Below are 22,191 nucleotides of genomic sequence, written 5' to 3'. Positions count from 1 at the left end.
CCCAGGAATTTACTATAAAGCAGCTCCAATGTGATACACAGAACTCAAACATACAGAGCATGCTATGTAAGTGTTGATTTGTACTGTTTGTGGCAGGCTAAAGTATAAAAAGCTGAAACTAATTTCTGAGCTTTGCCTCTTATTGTTGTGTACACAAAAAGGAAAAAGCTGACTTCATAGTCTGCTTGTATTTCCAGACTTTTTAAATAACGCAACACATTTGTCATTCATTGTATTAACTGTATTGCTAATAGCAGACGTAGTGTTCACTTGTCTTAGTAACAGCGATGCGTGCTGCTGTCTCGCAACGATACGGAAATCCTGAACAAAACTGTGGATCCACACTATAACATGCATCACTGCCAAAATCTAATCAGTTGGTCCTTGTGTTATTTCTGACCTTCCCTGAAAATTTCATACAAATCCATTAATCCATTTGAGTAATGTTGCTAACAGACAGACAGACAGACGGACAAACCAGCGCCAATCATCACATAACTCCGCTGCGTTCCTTGGCAGAGTAATGTTTTGAATTTAGTCCAACTTGATCATATGAATGTGGTTGCAGTGTGCTGAAATTTATTGGTAATTCAGAATAACTTTTACAAGTGCACCTCTAAATGTGTCTCCGCTCGTTCCTGATCCTTTCTTCTCCATCCTCCCTCCTTCTTCCCAGAGCCATGTTCACCTGTATAATATCTAACAGACAATTTTCATTGCCTGGCTAGCATTGAAATATATGGCTAATAGACATCCATCCATCTATTACCTATACATCGCGTAATTCTCATAGGGGTTGTGGTGGGAGCTACAGTCTATCCCAGCTGACATAGGGTGAAGGTAGGGGACACCCTGGACAGAGACACACAATCACACTCACATTTACACCTATGGACAATTTAGAATTATTAATTAACCTCAGCATGTTTTTGGACTGTGGGAAAGAGCTAGAGAACCTAGAGAAATCCCACACATGCACAGGGAGAACATGCAAACTCCATGCCTAAAGATCCCAGGCTCATTCCGGGACGTGAACCGGGGATCTTCTTGCTGCAAGGTGACGGTACTAACCACCAAGACACTGTGCACATCTTAGAACACTTCACAACGTTAAACACAAAGCCTTTTTTTTCTTCTGCTGCACCTTTTCTGCACCATTAACCGTGGATTTCCTCTCTTTATCTCTGTTTGCGTGAAGATCGCTGTTAGACACTATCAGTTGTGATGACAGCTGCTACTTGATATTACAGCCATGTCATTGCAGCATGACCTACACAATATCTGTATGGAGGCTATAATGCCGGGGTTGGAAAATAAAGATTGACCCACCCAAGCATGACCCCCCAGGAAAATTCCCAAACTAGCCCATAGTCAACCAGTCAGTGACCATATGGGCACATTGTTTTCTATTCCTTAAACAAGCTGTGATTTTGTGGTTTGGCAGAGAGCAGTAAAATAAGCTACTTTCTGATGGTTATAGTAGTTATTGATGCATCTCCAATACATCATTTAAGAAACAAGATTAAGTGTTTAAAGATCAATGACTATGAGTTTTCCTGGGGACCAAGTCATGTGCAGAAAAGAAAAAATGTAGGAAAAGGAAGAAAAATTACAACTGTATTTAGCTTAACCTCTGTGGAAGCATTAGAAGTATAAATCCTCAGATGAAAATACTGTTGAACATGCTATTCAGCGCAGCAGGAGTTGCAGGGCTCTAACATGACAGCAGCAGTTTGCTGATATTATAGAGTTATTATCTGCACTGGAATGTAGATCTGCTTCAGTAATTGCAGACTATTGCACTTACACTCTGGATAAGAGCATCGGCTAAATACATAATTTCTGACTGTCTCTTAGCAAACTAAATATCACAGCCAAACTCATTTTCAGGCATGTTAACTTCCTCAGGAAATCTTATCTAACAGAGATATTTTTGTCTGTGGAGGAGGCCTCCGGGCTACATAGCCTCATTATTTAGTTTGGCTTCCTGACTACATTTCCCCTCTTATCCTCACCAGCACTACGGTGGATCTTGGCCTCGGACAGGAGCATAAAAACATCCGCCCATTTAAACAAACTGTTAACACATAGATGGGCTATCTCAGTGGGACAGACTCAGAGACTGTGGGCTCAGCAGTGTGCTTGAAGCCGGGCATATTGGCAGTCCTCTAGCTGCATAAACAAACACAAAACCACTTCTGCAGCCATGAAGGAAAACAAGAATAGGATGGCAGGGTAAACCCACCTGAAGGCAGCACACTATCAATTTGTTGATGAGATATAAACAGTTTTCCACAACAACAAAAAAGGCTCATTGGTGTATCCAAAGTCACAGCCCTGCAGTGAGATCCAAAAGCTGTTTGAGTGATTTCCCAAAAACCATCCCCCATGACACACTTCTAACTTGTCTGTTTCCTTCTTTTGTTTCAGCAAGTGAAATCCACAGAGCGCTGCAGTCCCCAAACAGCCGTCCTGACAGGCTCCTGTTATGTGTCCACACCTCCATATTGGCTGCTGTCTTTACTGCAGTGTCATTGCTGTGCCAATAGTTTTGCAGAAACTCCCTCAACAATTAAACAAGCTGCTATCACCACCAAGCAAACACATTAGCACATAAACAAGACCAACCATCCACCAATCATTTAGTGATGGAGAGACCACAGTGCAAATCCATCGTGCTTGTCAACAGCATCAAGGGATGAACAAAAATACTCAAGTGCTAACATAACAAAGGAGCTTTCCTTTGAAGCACCTAGTAGGAGAAGGAGAAGAGTCTCGCTGGAAAAGGAGCTAGCGCAGAAGCAAGTCAAACACAGTGATCTGACAGCATTAAAAAGTCACGTTGAGCAGCAGTCAGAGAAAGGTCAGCGCACTAATTCACCAGCTAGCACAATGTGGGAAACATCACCACTAACCACAGGTTTACCAAACCTTTAGCAAATAAAGATTCTGTTTATCCTGCTCTGCTTTTGTGGCCCAGGACAATGGGAGTTACGTGAAAATGCTCTACTTCACAAAACCAAGAAAAACATAAGCAAAACATAATCACACAAACTATTTTTCAAAATGACTCAGGCAATACAAAGTCAATTTCAGACAGATCTAAATAGGCCAAAACTCCACATGACAACCTTTACAATTTGAATGAAACTCCAGGATGTGATTTGATGGTGTGTTGATAGAGAGGACTAAAGTGTCTCTCAGATGAAGTTTAGGTGTCTCACTGTGTTAAAAAAGTCTGACATGACTCATCAATTCATCCTTTTCCATCAATTCTCCGGTGCATTTTGATATGGATGAAAAATGCAGGAGAAAAAGGCCGAGCAGCTTCATAGACTGGATCCACATGCTGCCTCCTCTGCCTTCATGCCCACTGCCAGTGCACACCTCTCCTTTGTTGTTAGCAAAACACACACAAACACAAACCAGCAGCCCATGCAACATATCTGTAACATTTGTAACTGATCTCCAACGCCTGTCCAGTGAGATATTCTGACTTCAAACGCAACATGCAGGTAGGCACTGACCATTTTGTTCTTCTTGGAGTAAGTCTTCTTCAGCAGCCTCTCGTTCATCCTCTCCTGCTCCCGCTGGGCGTGATGAAGGAAGCCGTTCTCCAGAGGATCCACCACCGGCTGGACATTCTCCTCTTCCTCCTCCACCTCCTCGTCGTCCTTCTTCTGCCGCTTCGCCACCTTTTTCTCCTTCCACCGCTCCTTCTTCTCTTGTGTCTTCACCACTCCCGTCTTCTTCTGCGGGCAGAAAAACAGAGCTTGTCAGAGAGATTATACATACGGTAGGGCTGTTGATGCAGTGAGAATATACACTGCAGCTGCATGCACTGATGAGATCTTCTTAATAAAATTCACAACAAGAAAAGCACTCAGACAGCGCAGTACTCCGCCAAAGCTGTTTATTCTCCCATATGGCATTGTCGGAAAAGCAGCATTTGTTTATTAGTTATTGATGATCAGAAATCACGGCAACATAGAATGTGGCCATTTAATATAGACGTACCCACAAACAAACTGACCTTGCTCTGAGCACAGGCGTGTGTTATGCATGTGTACGTTATGTATGGATACCGAATCATGTGACCTAAATATGCAGCAGGCGGTGGGAATTGATGGGATTCGGAAACACCCCCACCCACAGTTTAATCAGTTGTTCCTTGTCTCATTTCTGATAAGTCCCGATAAGTCCGCAGCAATTGTTTGTAGTAGGATCACATTCGTGTGATTGTCAGCAGGCAGCTGATGTAGTGTTCACGTGTTGTCATAGTTACAGTGACACCGTGACACTATTTTGCAATGATACTAGAATCTTTAACAAATACGTACATCCAGACTCTGTCACTGCCAAAATCGAAACACTGGTGTCCTTGTGTCATTTCTGAGCTTCCCGGAAAATTTCAGCCAAATACGTTAGTCCGTTGTTGGGTAATGTTGCTAACAGACAAACAGAAAGACAGATATACCAATGCTGATCGTCACACAACTCCACCGCACTCCTTGGTGGAGTAATAAACAAATTAGATAAACTCAATTAAAAGTATTATTTAAAATTCAACAAGTCAGTGTTAGTGGGTGCCATCAAACTTGCGTGAGTGTTTTATCCTGAGACTAACATATTTTTTCAACTTGTGACAAAGAGAAAACCATGTAATTACACCTTGTTGAAAGCCCTGGCAGCCTTTCAAACCCTGAGCATCTATTCCACCCTAAGTGCTGCGAGTTTGGTGCTTTTCTTTCTGTTTGCTAGAAGATGTTAACATTTTGGTAAAAAGCCTCTCTCACTTTTTACCCAGCCGTCCAGTCACAGTCGAGGATGGGCGGGTCAAATACAACACCAACCGCCACATTCTACTTATACAGCTAAACAACAATGGAGAAGTTAATTACCACATTATCAAAATGAAAAAAAACAGTGCTTGGAGGAACATTTTGTTCACTATGGACCTAGAGTCTGTTGAGTGAGTCAGTCGATCTGTACTTGCAACGCATTACATCTACAGATATTCTGTATCATAGCAACCGAAGCGTCTCAACTGCAAAAACACCTCCAAAGCGCCCCCAAGTCCTCCCAGCGGGGCTCTTCAGAAGAGGGCGCTTTGTTTTCAACTGGCAAAAATCACTTTGGTGGTCACAAGACCTTGCTGTTAACATTTAAAAAAAAAAAAAGTCATTGGAATTCTGCACTCGCACTCATGGATCCCAAGGATTTACTTAAAAATCCTTGAAACAGTTGTACAGCAAGTGACAAGTCATCGATGAAAAATGTCATTCCACGTCGAACAAAGCAGACAGCTCTTGATGGATAGACAGACTCGCAGGTGATGAATGTATGAAAGAAAGGACGGAGGGTGTGTTGCAGCTAGTGGCCCCTTTCACTTCTGGCTTTTAAAATGCAAACAAACACTTGAGCAGAGAGCAGTGACGCTCACTCGCTCTCTGTAAAGTCATCTTTAATCCTGTCAACAGCAGAACAATGCCTTACTGGAGCCCATAATCACTTTATGGCTCAGATATAATGAGCTTATGATATGAAGTGCTGCTTTAACACACACTGGAGAAAATATAGTCGCTTTACATTTACACTATGACCAAGCAATTTCTCCCTTTAACTAATCATTCTTTTCATGCCTCGGCTACAGCCTATATAGAACTGCTGTTTGTTTATTGGAATTCAAACACAATTCATAACGGCCTGCTATCTTACTCAGTGGTTTATTCTCACCTCCTCCCTCAATTCAACCCCAACCAGAGTGACAAAAACGTTAGCCTGCTGTACTGTAGTGTTACAGCCACTGTAATGTATCAAAGTGGTCCTCAAGCCTGACAACTTCTGTTAGTGTGCAGCACAAAAAAATAAATAAATCTTGACTCACTGTTTCCTGTGAGACAGCAACTTGTCTTGTGCAGATTTCATAAATTATCATAATTACCCGTGTCTGACATTTGAATCCGGTTAAAGTCTGCACCCAAGTCGTAATTAAAAACCTTGTATTTCTCTGAAAGCTGTGATATAACCAATTTTTCACTTGATGTTATGAAAGTGTCTGAAAAAGCAGCATAACACTGGTGTCTCATTTGTAAAATGCTAATGTAATGTAATGATCATACACTGTACTCAACATCAGATGGCTGACATTTCTCACAGAGCAATTTTATTACACTAATGTCTTGTTGTTGGGCGTCTACACTTGATCAGCATCAGGATCAGTTTATGCTGACATGTGTCACTGATTTCCTACAGAGATAGGCAAGAATGATTATTTGAGTCATTACAAAAAAAATCTCCAACTGCCTCCAATGTGTCAATTTATCGACACAAAGTATTTTTTCAAGCAAAGATTAATTGCTTCTATCATTTCAAGTGTTGGTTCTCCTTGCTTTGTGTCATTGCAAATATTGACAGGTATATTTAAATGTTTTCAGATGTTTCATAGTTCAACAGATTGATCCGTTAATTTGGAAAATGTTCTGAAAACTAACAAGTAATTACTGTAATTTGAACCTTACCACTTCACTCAAGGTTCCAAACTGACTTTAATTGACAGCGATATTTAATGAACAACATAGACCATGATGGTTAATTCTCTGTGTCTCCAAGTTCAAAGAAAACCAGATTTTTTGAAAAGGCTGGCAGTAAACAATGCCAACTGGGGACCATTGATGATATCAACCTATGCTACAATTGTGCACTATAAGGAGCTGCACTCTGAGCTCCAACTGGCTTTAAATCCCTCTAATACCACTGACCATACGATCTCTACTTTTTATTATATCTAATGTCTGTTGTGTTTTTTTTTAAATTTTGTTCTCATTTGCTGCGTTCATCTCCCATGACACAACATGAATAAGTAATTTGTTGCACTGGCAGTGTGGGCAAGGTTAAAGACATGGCCAATGTATTATGGGTCATTCCCAAATCGGAGGACATTTTACGTCTCACCCATCAAATTTCAAATAATCCATCTACGAAATACTAAAACATGCAGTTGTTGTGTAAATGTATCTGTCTTGAGACCAAATCTAAAAAAGACTAGGAGAAAAGAATGTCTGAAAATATTTTCAAAAATACCAAATTAGTCTGGAGTTCCCCCTAAAATGCGATTTTTCTCGTCCCACCCCCCTGATGATCAAATTGAACCTCAAATAAAACAATTACAATGAAATTGAATCTCCTTTTTTGTATTATTCTTTTCTTTGATATCTTTTATAATATTGGGAACATTTTTTTTAATCAGCATGATATTTTAAATAATAATTCTCATGCATAGAACATGTGTCCCACAACATGCACGAAAGCCTGTTAGCTTAACCTTTTTAGCAGGTAGAAGAAGAAGACAGCGAATCACATGAAACGCTGGAATTAACATCATTGAACATTTTCCAGAAGAATGGGTAGAGCAAAGCTGTGTCCTCTCTTCTATTTTTCATATTTTCCTAACATGGTCAGCCTTCATTGAATGTCCCACTCTACTTCATGCAACCCTGTTATGCATATTATCACGATAAGACAAATTATTTTTACTCTTTTCTTGACTGTTTTCCATCAGTAAGTTTGTACTCTTGGTCAGGAGCAACAGCTCGCTAAATATCTAGCTTCTAAAAAGCTAACATTAGCATGGATTAGCAACCCTGTTACTGTGATTAGAGTAGGGTTAGCAAAGAACAAATACAGCATGCTAATCAAGCCTTTGATAGTTTAGTGCCTACTACTGATGAATATGGAGCACAAAATTGTAAAAGAGAAGGTTTATTTTTCAAAAAATTTGAAGCACAAATGTCCTCCAATTCTGGAATGACCCATATGGTGAAGAAGCACACACACACTGGTGCACACATACGTCTGCCATACGGTGGAGAACAGTGACGACTGCCTGGCAGCCCTCTTTGTGTGTCTCGTGATTGAATTGTATCCTCCTCCTGGGCTTCTAGCTGCCTCTTATTGTCAAATCTGAAAATAAGATAGGGCTGCAGCTTGGCAAAGCCCATCGGTGGACATCTCTGCATGTTTGAACGGCAAAGGACGACACACCGCCGCTTGACGCCGCACATAGTTGAGGCCAGAGGGCTGCTAGTTCACGTTTCAACATCTGTTCACAGCCAGCAGCACTCAGCCGAACCGCAGTCAGCTCAGTGCTCCATATGAATAATCAAATTATCAGCTCCGAGGGTGGGAGGTTAGCAGATGGGTAGCACATTAGCCCCATAACTGCTAATGAATGACACCTTCCGCGACAAAAGGTGTTAGTGTGTTAGCCACTGGTCATGGACAGACGGAGGGTTTCCATGACAAAATGCAATTCAAGTGTAGGCCAAAATTGAATCTGTAAGAGCAAAGATCCTAAAAACACCCACACAAACACCTTCATAACAATGTTCTACTCCCAGATTCTTGCATAAATTATTTTGTGCTACACTGAACATGCTTGTAGCTGAACTGTTTCTTTGCTTACTTGCTGGTACAATTCCCAGTCTCCCTGGAGAAGCTGTTTGGAAACGCATGAAGTGTTTGTGTTTATGAGATTTTCTTCTCTCTAGTTTGGAGGAAAAAAATGTACCTTAACACTTTTAAGGGCTGGGAATGACACACGCTGACTGTGGGGTGATTGATTTTTGCTAATTGAGAAAGGAAAAACAGTTACTTCCGCGCTGTGCCAAACTAGTTTTACCTCAGCAGACTCAATCGGAATATAGATCTCCTCTGTGCAACTGGTACCTTTTAAAGCAGATTAATACAGAGCTGAAGGAAACCAACAGAGCTTTGTAGTGGTGACAGCAATTAATTTATCAGGCTTATCTCATCATATTCCTCCGGGATACACTTTTACCTCATGACAAAAGGTTGCTAAGCTAACCCTGCTCACGAGTTGACACCACTTGACAGAAGGATTTAATGTTATCTCGCTGACATCACACCACAGCTCTTCTCCCCTCGCGAGGAAACACATTCATTTCTCACGAGGAAGCAGACGGTATTAACGGGCAACTTGTCGTGTCATTCATTACCTATAGAGCCATTTTTAAAGAGCTGTTACCAGGACAAAGCAGCTGTAGTGTGACAACAGAGGACGCTGGGAGCAGGAGCAGGTATTTTCCTGCCTTAAGGCTGAGCTGAAAATATGACTGTCCATCAATAATCATTATGACAGGAGATGGATTGCATTTTTTTCCATCTCCTTCGGTATTAATAGAAACTGGTCTTTTTGAACAAACCTGCTGTGAATGGCTGGGTCAATTAAGAATAAACTTGGAGGAATTTTGAAGCTTGATTAGCATTCTGGAGGACATCCCTGTGAGTTATCATCTGTTTCACTCGGCTCACGTAGAAAACACACAGCGAGACAAAGCAGCTACGCGGACTATTTTGACAGTTTGACATAATCATCTGTGATTGTGCTGAACATCAAAAGAGGATTGGCATCATCTTTGAGGGTTTGGATGACAGTGTGTGAGCTAATACCTTTTCATTTAGCAATGATATGAGATTACATTTTCCCAAGGAGAGATATAATTTAAAGCAAACAAAAAATGAAATGGACTTTTATTGTACGGTCTAAGATCTTAGGAAACCAAAATCTAAATCTCTGTCTGCCACTGTCATGCATTTATTGATTATAATTAGAGATGTCCAATACTGGCTTTTTTGCCAAAAACCGATGTGCCAATATTGTCTAACGCTCAATTTCCGATTCCAATACCGATATATGTGGGTTTGGAAATAATTCCAAACCACAGACATATTGTTAGTCAGGCACAGCAAGCTTGTTACTGCAGCCACACTTGTTTACACGCTTCACGATGCAGTTGTATGATGTGATCATCTGTGCGCCGGTAAATGCCAGCGATATCCAGGCATTATTTTATTGGTTTTCATAATAGTAAAAAAAAAGCGATAACGATACTGACCGATATTACATTTTTTTTTGCCAATATCAGGCATATAATATCGGTGGGCCGAAATTTTTGGACATCCCTACTTATAATGATTTATTAAGTACATTACTGTTCAAAAGTTTGGGGTCACTTAGAAATGTCCATATTTGTGAAAGAAAAGTATTTTTTTTCAATTAAGATGACATAAAATGAATCAGAAATACATTCTAGACAGTGTTAATGCGATAAATGACTGTTCTAGCTGGAAACGGCTGATTTTTTATGGAGTATATACACAGGAGTACAGAGGAACATTTCCAGCAGCCATCACTCCTGTGTTCTAATGCTACATTGTGTTAGCTAATGTGTTGAAAAGCTAATTGATGATTAGAAAGCCCTCATGCAATTATGTTAGCACATGAATAAAAGTGGGAGTTTTCATGGAAAACTTGAAGTTGCCTGGGTGACCCCAAACTTTTGAACAGTAATGTATATCCGATTTTGAACATTCAACCAACGGTGACACAGTTGTAGCTTAAACTATCTCCACATATTATCCTTTTTATCACCACCTAACCATCAATCAGTTCTTTTCTTTGGTGCAAATATTATCTGGATATTAAAATCTTGTCAATCCCTCCTGATTTTGACACCCAAACACATTCTCTAACTGCAACTTAAGTTCGCATTATGCAGAGAAGTCAGATTTATCCACCTGCCAATCAGAGTCAAAATTTATATCATTTACACACGTGGACAAAATTGTTGGTACCCCTCAGTTAAAGAAGGAAAAACCCACAATTCTCACTGAAATCACTTGAAACTCACAAAAGTAACAATAAATAAATATTTATTGAAAATTAAATCATCAAAAACAGCCATTACTTTTGAATTGTTGATTAACATAATTATTTAAAAAAACAAACTAATGAAACAGGCCTGGACAAAAATGATGGTACCTCTATAAAAGATTGAAAACTATTTGACCAGAGTGACATGATTAACTCAGGTGTGTCATTTAATTGACATCACAGGTGTTTCCAAACTCATAATCAGTCAGTCTGCCTATTTAAAGGGAGACAAGTAGTCACCCTGCTGTTTGGTGAAAAGGTGTGTACCACACTGAACATGGACAACAGAAAGCGAAGGAGAGAATTGTCCCAGTACATCCGGAAAAAAAAATTACAGACAAACATCTTAAAGGTAAAGGCTATAAGACCATCTCTAAACAGCTTGAAGTTCCTGTGACAACAGTGGCTCATATTATTCAGAAGTTCAAGACCCACGGGACAGTAGCCAACCTCCCTGGACGTGGCCGCAAGAGGAAAATTGATGACAAATTGAAGAGACGGATCGTTGGAATTGTATCCAAAGAGCCCAGAGCAACCTCCAAAGAAATTAAAGGTGAACTCCAAGGCCAAGGTACATCAGTGTCAGATCGCACCATTCGTCGTTGTTTGAGCCAAAGTGGACTTCATGGGAGACGACCAAGGAGGACACCACTGCTGAAAAAAACTCATAAAAAAGCCAGACTGGAATTTGCAAAAATGCATGTTGACAAGCCACAAAGCTTCTGGGAGAATGTCCTTTGGACAGATGAGACCAAACTGGAGCTTTTTGGTAAGGCACATCAACTCTATGTTCATAGACTCAAAAACCAAGCATACGAAGAAAAGAACACTGTCCCTACGGTGAAACATGGAGGAGGCTCAGTAATGTTTTGGGGCTGCTTTGCTGCATCTGGCACAGGGTGTCTTGAAAGTGTGCAAGGTACGATGAAATCTGAAGACTATCAAGGCATTCTGGAGAGAAATGTGCTGCCTAGTGTCAGAAAGCTTGGTCTCAGTCGCAGGTCATGGGTCTTCCAACAGGACAACGATCCAAAACACACAGCCAAAAGCACCCAAGAATGGCTGAGAGAAAAGCGTTGGACTATTCTAAAGTGGCCTTCTATGAGCCCAGATCTGAATCCCATTGAACATATGTGGAAGGAGCTGAAACATGCCATTTGGAGAAGACACCCATCAAACCTGAGACAACTGGAGCTGTTTGCTCATGAGGAGTGGGCCAAAATACCTGTTGACAGCTGCAGAACGCTCATTGACAAATACAGAAATCGTTTAATTGCAGTGATTGCCTCAAAAGGTTGTGCAACAAAATATTAAGTTATGGGTACCATCATTTTTGTCCAGCCCTATTTCATTAGTTTGTTTTTTTAAATAATTATGTTAATCAACAATTCAAAAGTGATGGCTGATTTTGATTATTTAATTTTCAATAAATTTTTATTTATTGTTACTTTTGTGAGTTTCAAGTGATTTCAGTGAGAATTGTGGGTTTTTCCTTCTTTAACTGAGGGGTACCAACAATTTTGTCCACGTGTGTATGGCAATTCCAGACCCTGAATGTGTCATAGAAAGACATCTCTCAAAAGGAGAAGATTCAGTGTCACACTGAGTCATATGACCTTTCAAATTCAGATGTTTTTTTTTTTAAAATTGTTGTTAAAAATGCCTTTATGCTGTACAGATAACATTGATTGCACTTAGCTGAGTTCTGATCACATATGTGGTTTGACTCCAAATGAATTCCCAACCCAATGTGTTCTGCATGCATTTAGGCCTCACACTGACAAGCCAGATATGACATAGATTCCTTTTAATGGTGTAAATGGGTTAAACCATTCAAGCAACTGCAACTAATTTAAATCCAGTTGACTCTGGTGACCCTTCATTCATGTCACCACCCTCACTCTGGCCTTCATGCTACACGGCTATTGCATTTCACCTCAAATGCAAACAGTCTAGTAAAGCACAAATATAAGCAAATGTCAGGAGTAAAGAAATGAAAATCAGCTGTTGAGAACTCACACTTGTGCTAATGTACGGAGGCAGGTTGTGCTGAAGCCTCCAGGGTGGCCTGTGGAGCAGCTGCCACCCTAAAGAAAACACCACTCGACACCAGGGGGATACGCAATAATTAGATTTTGGAAGCATATCAGCATAGTCATATTTCTGTGACCTCAAGTGTAAACATGTCCCTGCTGGAATTTACAGACCAGCTCCAGGGACAAAACGCAACACACGTTGCCACAGTTAGTGAAAGCGCTGTATGTCTAGGAGTAAAAATGTGTCATGCCTGTCAGTCTGCTTGTGTATTCGTCAGCATTTCAGCTACCATTAATTACATTATCACAGCTTCAGCACTAGAAAGTAGTTGGACTCAGTTTAATTCATTTTCACCTGTTCTCTTTGCTGCCTCGTGTCTGCTGGGTTCTATCAGTAATAAACAGATTTTAATTGTGTATATGTGTTGTTTCCATTCATTCACAGTCCACGACTCAGATGCCAGATCTATAATAGCTGCAGGAGAAGAAGGGTAATTCATCACTGTGGCTGCCAGCAACAGCTTAGTTGTGATAGAATTTCCATATGCCAAACGCCTGAAGTGGAGTTTTTCTTTTAGATAACAGTTACAAATATTTTTTTACAGATAATGAATCAGTCTTATCGCACTCTGTATTATCAAAAGCTCATCTACAAATCAAAACAATGCAAATAGCAGCTTTGTTTCTGGTAAAAATGTACATTGCAGCATATGCTAAGTAAGGTCTGAGGCTCTCATATGTGAAACGCACAAATTTAATTTTTATATTAAGATGATGTTTGTTCACCTTTAGAGTCACTGCAAGCTGCATCATTAGAATAAAACGTGTTTGTGTTTGGTCCCCCAGTAAGTGGTTTCTATTCACAGTACTGACATCCATCTGCATGATTTTTAAGAAGATGACGTGTGCAAAGTGGTGGATCTCCCTCATTTTATCCTGTTCAACCTGAGGCAGACGTGTGACGGTGACCAAGCAGTAGAGGAGGAGTGTCTTCAGATATGATGAGCCGAGGGGGAAAGAGGAGAAGATAAGGAGGATGGACATAAAAACGGAAAGGGAAGACGATCGGGTGAGGGGTGTGTTGGGGGGGTCTAAGCCTGGAACAGGAGAGGACCGCTCGACTAGTTTGACCCGACCACGTTACCCTGGCAACAGTACAGGAAAGCTTTGTTGCTGTTCCAGGTTGCATGGGGAGTAGAGTGTGCGTGTGCGTGTGTGCATGTGTGCGTGTGTGCGTGTGTGTGTGTGTGTGTGTGTGTGTGTGTGTGTGTGTGTGTGCGCGTGTGTGTGCGCAACTGTGTGTGTGGGGACGAGTGCATAAAATCCAACACAGGTTTCCTTGCCGGCAACAATAAAGTGCATGGCTTTACGTGGTTCTGCCGGGGCCTTGAGATCCACCGTGGAAGTGCATTCAGTTCCCAAAGGAAGGTTTATGCATTCTGCACAGAGGAATGTCAGCAACCCTGAAGTTTCATGCAAAGGGTAAGGGGGTCTCTGTGAGGCATGCAGAAACCAGAAGGCAAAGCAGTTTCACAAATGGAGCCCGGAGTGCAGAAAAATAGACTGGGTGGGTAAAGAAAGAGGGAGATAAAGACAGATGGTGGTGTCTAATGCACATCATCGTACTTTCTCCACTGCGCTCTCTTCTTTCTAAGGCCAGTAATTATTTAGGAGACACAAAGAGCTCTGCAGGATACACCTCCCTTGACATTAAGCGGTGCCACGGTGAGATTACAGAGCTGTCTTAAAAATTTGCTACTGTTCTGCTGCTCACCAACGGAGTTGTAGCAAAACTGTCAATTACATACTTCTGAACGTAGGTTTAACAGAAGGTGCTACAAAGGCAATAATAAAAAGGACTGAAATGAGTCATAAGATTATAGAGTGGGATTAATCTGAAATATGAGGCCTAATTCAGCACTATGACAGTCAGTTAAACATTACTTTGTGAAAATTAGTCAACGTGGCAGAAATAAATGCTAAAAAGGAGTGCAATGGAAATAAATCCATCTGAATCTGGTGGATTTTCATTCCTGTCATCAGTCTATGTTTGCAGGAGTAACTGTCTCTGAAAACTTACACTTCTATACAACTAAACTGCACTCTCAGATACTTTTTGAAAGAAATATTTGTTTCTGGCAATATTTGTGATGTATTACAAATGGATCTTAACTTACTTTTATTGTTTTACTGTCACTCATTTTTAGCCACCTATCATATAGCCTATTAGATGGACCAAGACCGTAACCCCATAGTAAACCAGAAAATAGCGGAGGCACTTTAAACAAAGTAGTTTGGATGCCTGTATGTGATCAAGTTTCAAGACAGTCGTTATTGTTCTGAAACTAGTGTCAAAGCGCGGTATTCTCCTAAAGCTAGCCAAACAGTGACCGAAAACCAAAAGAAAACAAGTGAAAATGAAACTTTTGTTTAAAAATAAGAGTCCCACATGGGACGTGAATCACAGTCTCCTGGGTGACAGACCTGTTGTTGACTTATGCAAATTTCACGGCTTCCTGAAAACCCAGAAGCTTTATATGTCACCTTCTTTAAATACATGCGCTACCGTTCAAAAGTGTGGGGTTACTTAGAAGTGTCCTTAATTCTGACAGAAAGGCAGTTTTCTTCAATGAAGATAACAGTAAATGAATCAGAAGAACAGCCTAGACATTGTTAATGTGGTAAATGACTATTCTAGCTGGAAACGGCTGATTTTTAATGGAATATCTCCATAGGGGTACAGAGGAACATTTCCAGCAACCATCACTCCTGTGTTCTGATGCTACACTGTGTTAGCTAATGGTGTTGAAAGGTTAATTAATGACTAGAAAACCCTCATGCAATTATGTCAGCACAAGAATAAAAGTGGAGGATTTGTCTGTGTGACCCCAAACTTTTAAACGATAGTGTAAGTGCATTCACTTTACTTCTATAATACTGTAGTTTTTGTGAGACACCATGGCATTAAAAATAATAAAATAAAAATTACACTATGGAACTGTATTTTTGCAATGGAGTAAACACTTTGTATCATGTAAGTGTGTATGTGGCAAGATTTATGCCCAGTTATGGGGATGACGACTTTAAGCAAGAAAACGTGGATCTAAATCTGGCACAAATTAAAATACCGAGTCTTTGCAAATGTATTATCTGGAAGGGAATGCAACATGGTCACTACACTTCAAGCAAACACACAATGACTCTAAAAATCCCCTGGAAATATCATTCAATTTTCTGATTGAAAAAAAAGCCTCAGTTGTGACCCTGCACCATGTGTAGAACTGTAAAGGTAAAATAAAACAAAAAGGTCTTTTTTTTTTTTTTAAACCAAGCTTTGTGCCTGTTTCATCAAATCAAACTGTTGGGTTTACATTTCCTGCATGACTGATCCATTGCTAGTATCCTGTAGCAACATTCTTCCTCAGAACTATTTACATCACATTAAAGGAAGCAGTAGTGAAATTTAATTGGACCTCTAAGCACTATGTAAGTCCTTTAAACATAATGATGAACCTATTCAGCATATTTTATGACCTCGCAGCATCGTTTTTCTGGGCCATGAAAGCACTAATGTAGCTACAGCATGTCCTTGTTGGCTGACATTCAGCTTTTAGAAGGTTGGAGTCACAAAGTTTATCACCAAACTCATTTCAAGTAAGCATTAACCACCTGAAGGCTGAGTTGAGCTGTATTTTGACTTGTATTTAGCTTTTGCTAGTGTCAGTTTGTGCGATTTCCAGTAATGTGAGAGGTATTCAAAAGTTCACCTCTTTCATCTTTACATACGATGTAAAAGCAGCAGAGCAGTCATTTGTTGCACCACTTTAGCGGTTTTTAGCTCCGTTTAAGCTGGCTGAGGTGTGGTTGTGTGCAGATTTATTGCTCAGTTGTCAGACTGATTCTGTACGCACTGCCGCGGCTCTTGACACGTCAGATAAATCACTCTGACGTGTCGTGATGTATACTGGATTGATTTAATCACGCAGTGCCCGCTAGCTTTTAGCAGTGTTGTGCATGCGACGCTCCGCAGAGACAACAGATCATACACCTTCCTTCTAATGCTGCCGTCAGCTACATCAAACACACCTTCGATTAACTTGGAGCGCACACTCATTTGCTCAGCCTTCCTGTTTCTCTCGGAGCATATAATCAGAGGGCTCCTGCCTCGAAGACAGAAATGAGAACACATTGTGTGCCAAGGAGCTTATCAGGCAGTGAACAAGAGAGAGCGCACATTTCTAAAGTGATCAATGTTGCATAATTGGCTAGTGCATGGATTAGATGAACCGCATCCTTTTCACCTTTTGTTAATCGATGTGGTGTATTTTTCCTGTTCATTTGGCTTCACGGTTAAAGGCCTAATCCTTTGTGAGTGTAAGCTAGTTTTTTGGCGGTGTTGCCGTATGTGTTATGGGAGAGCAGGGGAATGTGAACAGGAGATGTGGGGTGTTAATCCCTGGCAGGTACGCTTGCTGCCACACTCGCCCAGCTAACAGGAGCCAACATGCAGGCAGGCCTCCTCCCTCCCTTTGTCACTTCCTTCTCTTTCTGCAACACATGCTGCTGTTCACTTTGTCACCGTGCTTTTTGCACCAGTGCACACAAGACCGAATTTGAGAATAAGGGTCAGGAGGATTTAAGGGAAAAGTTTTGAAGAAGCTATGACACGTCTTTAAAGCCTACATCAAAATATTTTCTGTAGTATTTAGAGTTGGCTATTGTTAGTGTGTGGATGATTTTACAATTCTTTAAGGGGCAGTTGGTTAGAGTCACTACAACAGTAAAATCCTGCTTTTACATGAATGGATGAGTATTAATAATCTATAATACATTGTATTATAGTACAGTAGTTGCAGAAGACGTTTTTCTACATTCTTTTCTTTTACTTTCAATACCATCGAATGTTTTCCTGATTATCTGTTCCCTTGCCTGCCCCCTTTTTCCTGTTCATGAGCACCAACAGGCACCAGACACGGCACTTTATTTCCTACTTAAGGCCAATTCATTGTTTCCACATGACCCTGTGGAATCTCAAAGCAAACTCAGTTGATATTTTACGTCATGCTACAATATGTACACATTGGTCTACTACACAGACGGTTGCTTTACCCCTCGTATTTAACACAGAAAAATACACATGGGTGTTTCTGAAAGACTGGCTGTCTCTTCATGTTGTACAGGATACAGCAGCTGGTTACAGATTGGAACTGTGTCAATGTGATTATTTCTGAGGTTTGCTGAGCAAAGTGGATAGACATGATATGGGATTTCTGGAGAATTTCAAACATTTTAGGCACCATTTCTTTACAGTTGGCACTTTTGCAGTCAAACATTTTGCATCTTGACATCATTGTCCACAAACCCTTATAGACTTTGGTGGATGACAAAATTTATGTCGTATCACATACAGATTGGAGAGATTGTGGACCGTGAAGAGATATTTAATAATTTTTAGGGCTCGCCCAAATAGCAATTTCTGGGCTCCGGATACTCAGCCCCAATTAATGACAAATATCCGAATATTCGGATCGGATCGTAACGTCCGATGAGGGTGGGAGGGGGAGCGACGGATGGACGGGCAGATAAAGGGACGAGTCAAAAACTGATCGCGCGACATTGTCCGACGGGGTAGGAGAAATTCAAATATTCGGATCTCAAAATAAACATTCTGATACCACCATAACGACCGAATATTCAGATATTCGGGTCCAGCCCTACTGATTTTGACACAAACTGTGTAAGATTAAAACTTCTGACTCTCTATTTAACAGAGAATAATATTGCACTCATGATGTCTTCAGAAAAGGCATTGCAAGACATGAAGCTACATGTGTTCAACTTGTGTGACTAACGGTTCAAATGCATCATCAGGTCTGAGTAGATAAAAGGTAGGTGTTTGCAGTACACTGCTTATCTGAAACATGGGCAGGTCAAATTTGTTTAGCACCCAATAAGCCAACTCATTGCTACTATTGAAGACATAGCACACATAAATACAACTACCGAGAGTGTCAAAGAGAAAGAAAGCACTTTTTTCCAATTTTATCACGCATCGATTACTACTCTAGGCCATAAAAGACACTTTCTAAAATTGCATGTAAACAATGAAGCAGGTTTCTAGATGGTATGAGTCAGTCTGTCTAAGTATAGCATCCCTTCCCTATAGTTTTATACCTCTTAGATAATCCTTCCTCCAATAAAGAAAGGTACAAAAGAAAATGCTGACTGGATGTCACAGTATAAAGTCTACATTAGATGCACATCGGTGTACAATAAAGTAGAAATATAAAAAGAATCTTTGTTAAAATGACAGTATTTTGTGTGACAAATAGTCATTCCTTTTTAAGCACAGAGATAGAACTCCTGACTTGAGCATGATTATACATCATAGCTTTCCAAACTGCCACTAGGATTACAACAGAAAAATCCATGATGATGGCTCTCATCTGCCAAAAGCCTTGACAAATGAGCATCATGGGCAAAGCAGGTATAGATTTTGGATCACATTTGAATCATATCTGGAGTTACATTAGGGTTGCCAGCTCTGCTTCACCACACAAATGGACTACTTAGAAAGCAAATCTAGACGAGACCACTGAAGGTCTCAGTTTGATATTAACTAAAACCAGCTGCAGTCAAACTTGGAAGAGCAAAAGGAGAATATGAAGGCAAACAGGACCAAGAGGGAGCTCTAGTATCTGGATGTTTTTGATAGTTTTGGAGCCTGGTCGGTGGTTTTCCAGTGGCTCTGGGCCTGAAGATTTCCTCTTGACTGTAATGTTGCTATAGTGAATATGCAGGTGGTGATAAACCTTCCTTCTTTCTCTTTTACCCTCTCCCTTCTTTTATTGCTCTCTACACCCATTTGATTGCATTTTTTCAGCTAGTGGAGTGTATGAAGACAGAATGAAACTGCTGATTTTATTACCCTTTAAGTGTTCTTATGGCTGGGTAACCTGCTGCTTGTTTATGTGTGGATGTAAACATATGCAGTATATGAAAAGTTTATGTGCCTGTTCTATGTGTGCACATAGGTTAATTAATAAGTGAATGCAGCATTTGTTTAGGTGTCTTAATCATCTGCAGGGCTGTATATGCTGTCAGTGTGTATGCCAAGGCTACCTGTGAGTGTTTGTGTTGCTGCATCTGTGTTTATCCATTTGTGTGAGTGCATGCAGTTATTTCAAGTAGCTATTCACAGTCAGAGTATGTTCCAATGTGTGTGTGTGTGTGTGTGTGCTTGTGCATCAAAGTAAATCCGAAGTAGTGTACGTCGTTTGAAGTGTGTGTCGTGAGATTGTGAGTGTTTGTGCAGCACACATGTGCAAGGGCTGAATTAGCTCCTGGAGTGACACCATCTGGCCAGCGGGTGCCGAGGGGAGGAGAATAGAGGGAATCCAGCGATAACAGGGTGGTGCAGCACAACAATAAACACAGGCTTTAAATCTGTTTAACAGTTCTGACAAACACAAAGGAAACAACGGAGCAGAGAGACACACACGCTCCACATTTCAGGTACAAGACACTGGAGGCAAGACAAAGGAAGACAGGTGGAGTCAGATCAAGATTTATCCTCATTTCCAAGCACGGTATGTGCTCAAAGTGCATGTGACATCTTTGTTTGAAAGGATGTACTGTATGTTGTAAGTGTTTTCACAGTTATTCCTTCCATTCACATTATGTGTTGAACTACTGCTAGCATGGCCTGCAAAATTAACGAACTACTAATTACGATCATGATTTTTGGCTTCCTACAAATAAACAAATTGACTGTGATACTGACATTTAAAATGTTTGTTCTGCTCGTAGAAAATACTTCTACTAGACAACAGTCCATGTAGAAATAATCATTTTGTTTGAATATGAGTAAATCTCACAATGAAGCACCTTCTTTCATGCTGATCAATGTAATTTTTGGTTAGAAACCTGTTTGTGCTGCATTAACTAAGTGCACAGCTGTCTAGCGAGTCAGATTCATCAGATGTAGATTGCAAGTATGTCTTCCACTGGCTGCACAGATCACATTTCCACCCTATGCATAACCTACATATTCCTGTTTTCAGACTTCCAACCTCTGGTCTAGAAAGTTACCATACTGGAAATAAGGCAATCCAGCCATTTTATTGACAGTGCTTGGCTCCAAGCATTCAAATGTTCCACCAAAGCAACTCTCCCCGCTCATCATTTTAGGCGACATAGTTGCTGCATCCCTGGATCAACTACACCCAAGACAATTGTGGACCCATAAAAACTCTTCATAACAAAATAATAGACATTAGTGTGCCACTCACTGCAGCTCGAGCACGCCAGTTCACCGATAAACACAGTAAAACTCCTCGACACAGCACAATGGCAAACTGCACTATCAGAGTAATTCAGCCAAACATGTTCAAACTGGGAACTAGGAAGCTCCACCATACAAAATAACAGGACTGGTTCCTTCGGTGTGTTACATGGGAAACCCTGAAAGTGTAAATCCATGTTTTTGAGACTGTCATCGGCACACTGCAGCTTCAAGATGAAAATGCTCAGCTGAGGTAAAATCCTTAATTTTCATCAAAAGGGATCTTTAAAATCCCATTAGGAATGCATCCAAATATTAAATAGGTAATAAAACAACGAATTAACAGGATTAATGAGGTGAGAGATGATTAGTCACAAAATTAAAACAATTCACTTTTACAGCTAATGCAATTGCTGCATGGGTTGATTCATTGTTCCAAGCTATACTAACTATATTAAAAACTTGTTAATAATCGCCATATTTGATGTTTTGTTTGACAAACATACTGCTTGTTTTATTAATAATGTCGGTGTTTCTGAAGGTGTCGCTATGCAGCATTAAGTGTTAAATAAGCTAAAGTGGACTATCATCTGAGGAGACGTGTTTTGCTCGCTTGAATTTGAAAGAGAATGTAATCTTGACAGTGTTAACATCACATCAGAAAAGACTTAAGTGGTGTTGCGTTCTGCATCAGCTTATGTGTTGGCTGATTTGGCTGCCACCAATTGAGCAGTTTATTTCTGCTGTCAAACTCACTTGCTCAGCCTCTGCTGTTGATCTCTTTGCTGCTGCAGCTGATGCATCTCTCATCCCACTGCCAACCCAGCATGCTTCCACAGGCTCTGTTTCTTTACGGTTCCTCACAGCTGGGTGCATTGATCTCTGCCAGCTTCTGATCTGCTGTTCCTAAGGTGTCAAGCTAAAAACTTACATTTACTCTCAATAAAAAAAAACAGTTGTCTGACTGAAATACTGCTTTGCATCTACTGAGTCTAAGGTGAAAGGGAGACATTTTTACAGCTCAATCAGCTGTTGGAGGATTACTGACCAAAGTAACAAATACGGTGATAGCAGAAACCGAGGCCTAAACCAGAGATCACATACTACCAGATATCACAGATCTCACCTCCCACATG

General features: G+C 40.5%; 1 protein-coding gene across 1 annotated transcript in view; it reads right to left on the bottom strand.

Moving 5' to 3' along the window:
* The window catches only part of fbrsl1 (fibrosin-like 1), a 340,438-nt gene that overhangs the window by 222,105 nt on the left and 96,142 nt on the right, over positions 1-22,191 (bottom strand). Inside the window, 1 exon segment of the mRNA XM_051950361.1 lies at positions 3,528-3,752. Coding sequence (XP_051806321.1) covers positions 3,528-3,752 — 225 coding nt within the window.

The sequence above is a fragment of the Acanthochromis polyacanthus genome, chromosome 7 (assembly GCF_021347895.1).
Source record: "Acanthochromis polyacanthus isolate Apoly-LR-REF ecotype Palm Island chromosome 7, KAUST_Apoly_ChrSc, whole genome shotgun sequence".
NCBI classification, from domain to species: Eukaryota; Metazoa; Chordata; class Actinopteri; family Pomacentridae; genus Acanthochromis; species Acanthochromis polyacanthus.
The sequence above is the reverse complement of the archived record's forward strand: the minus strand, read 5'-3'. Positions and strand labels throughout refer to the sequence as shown.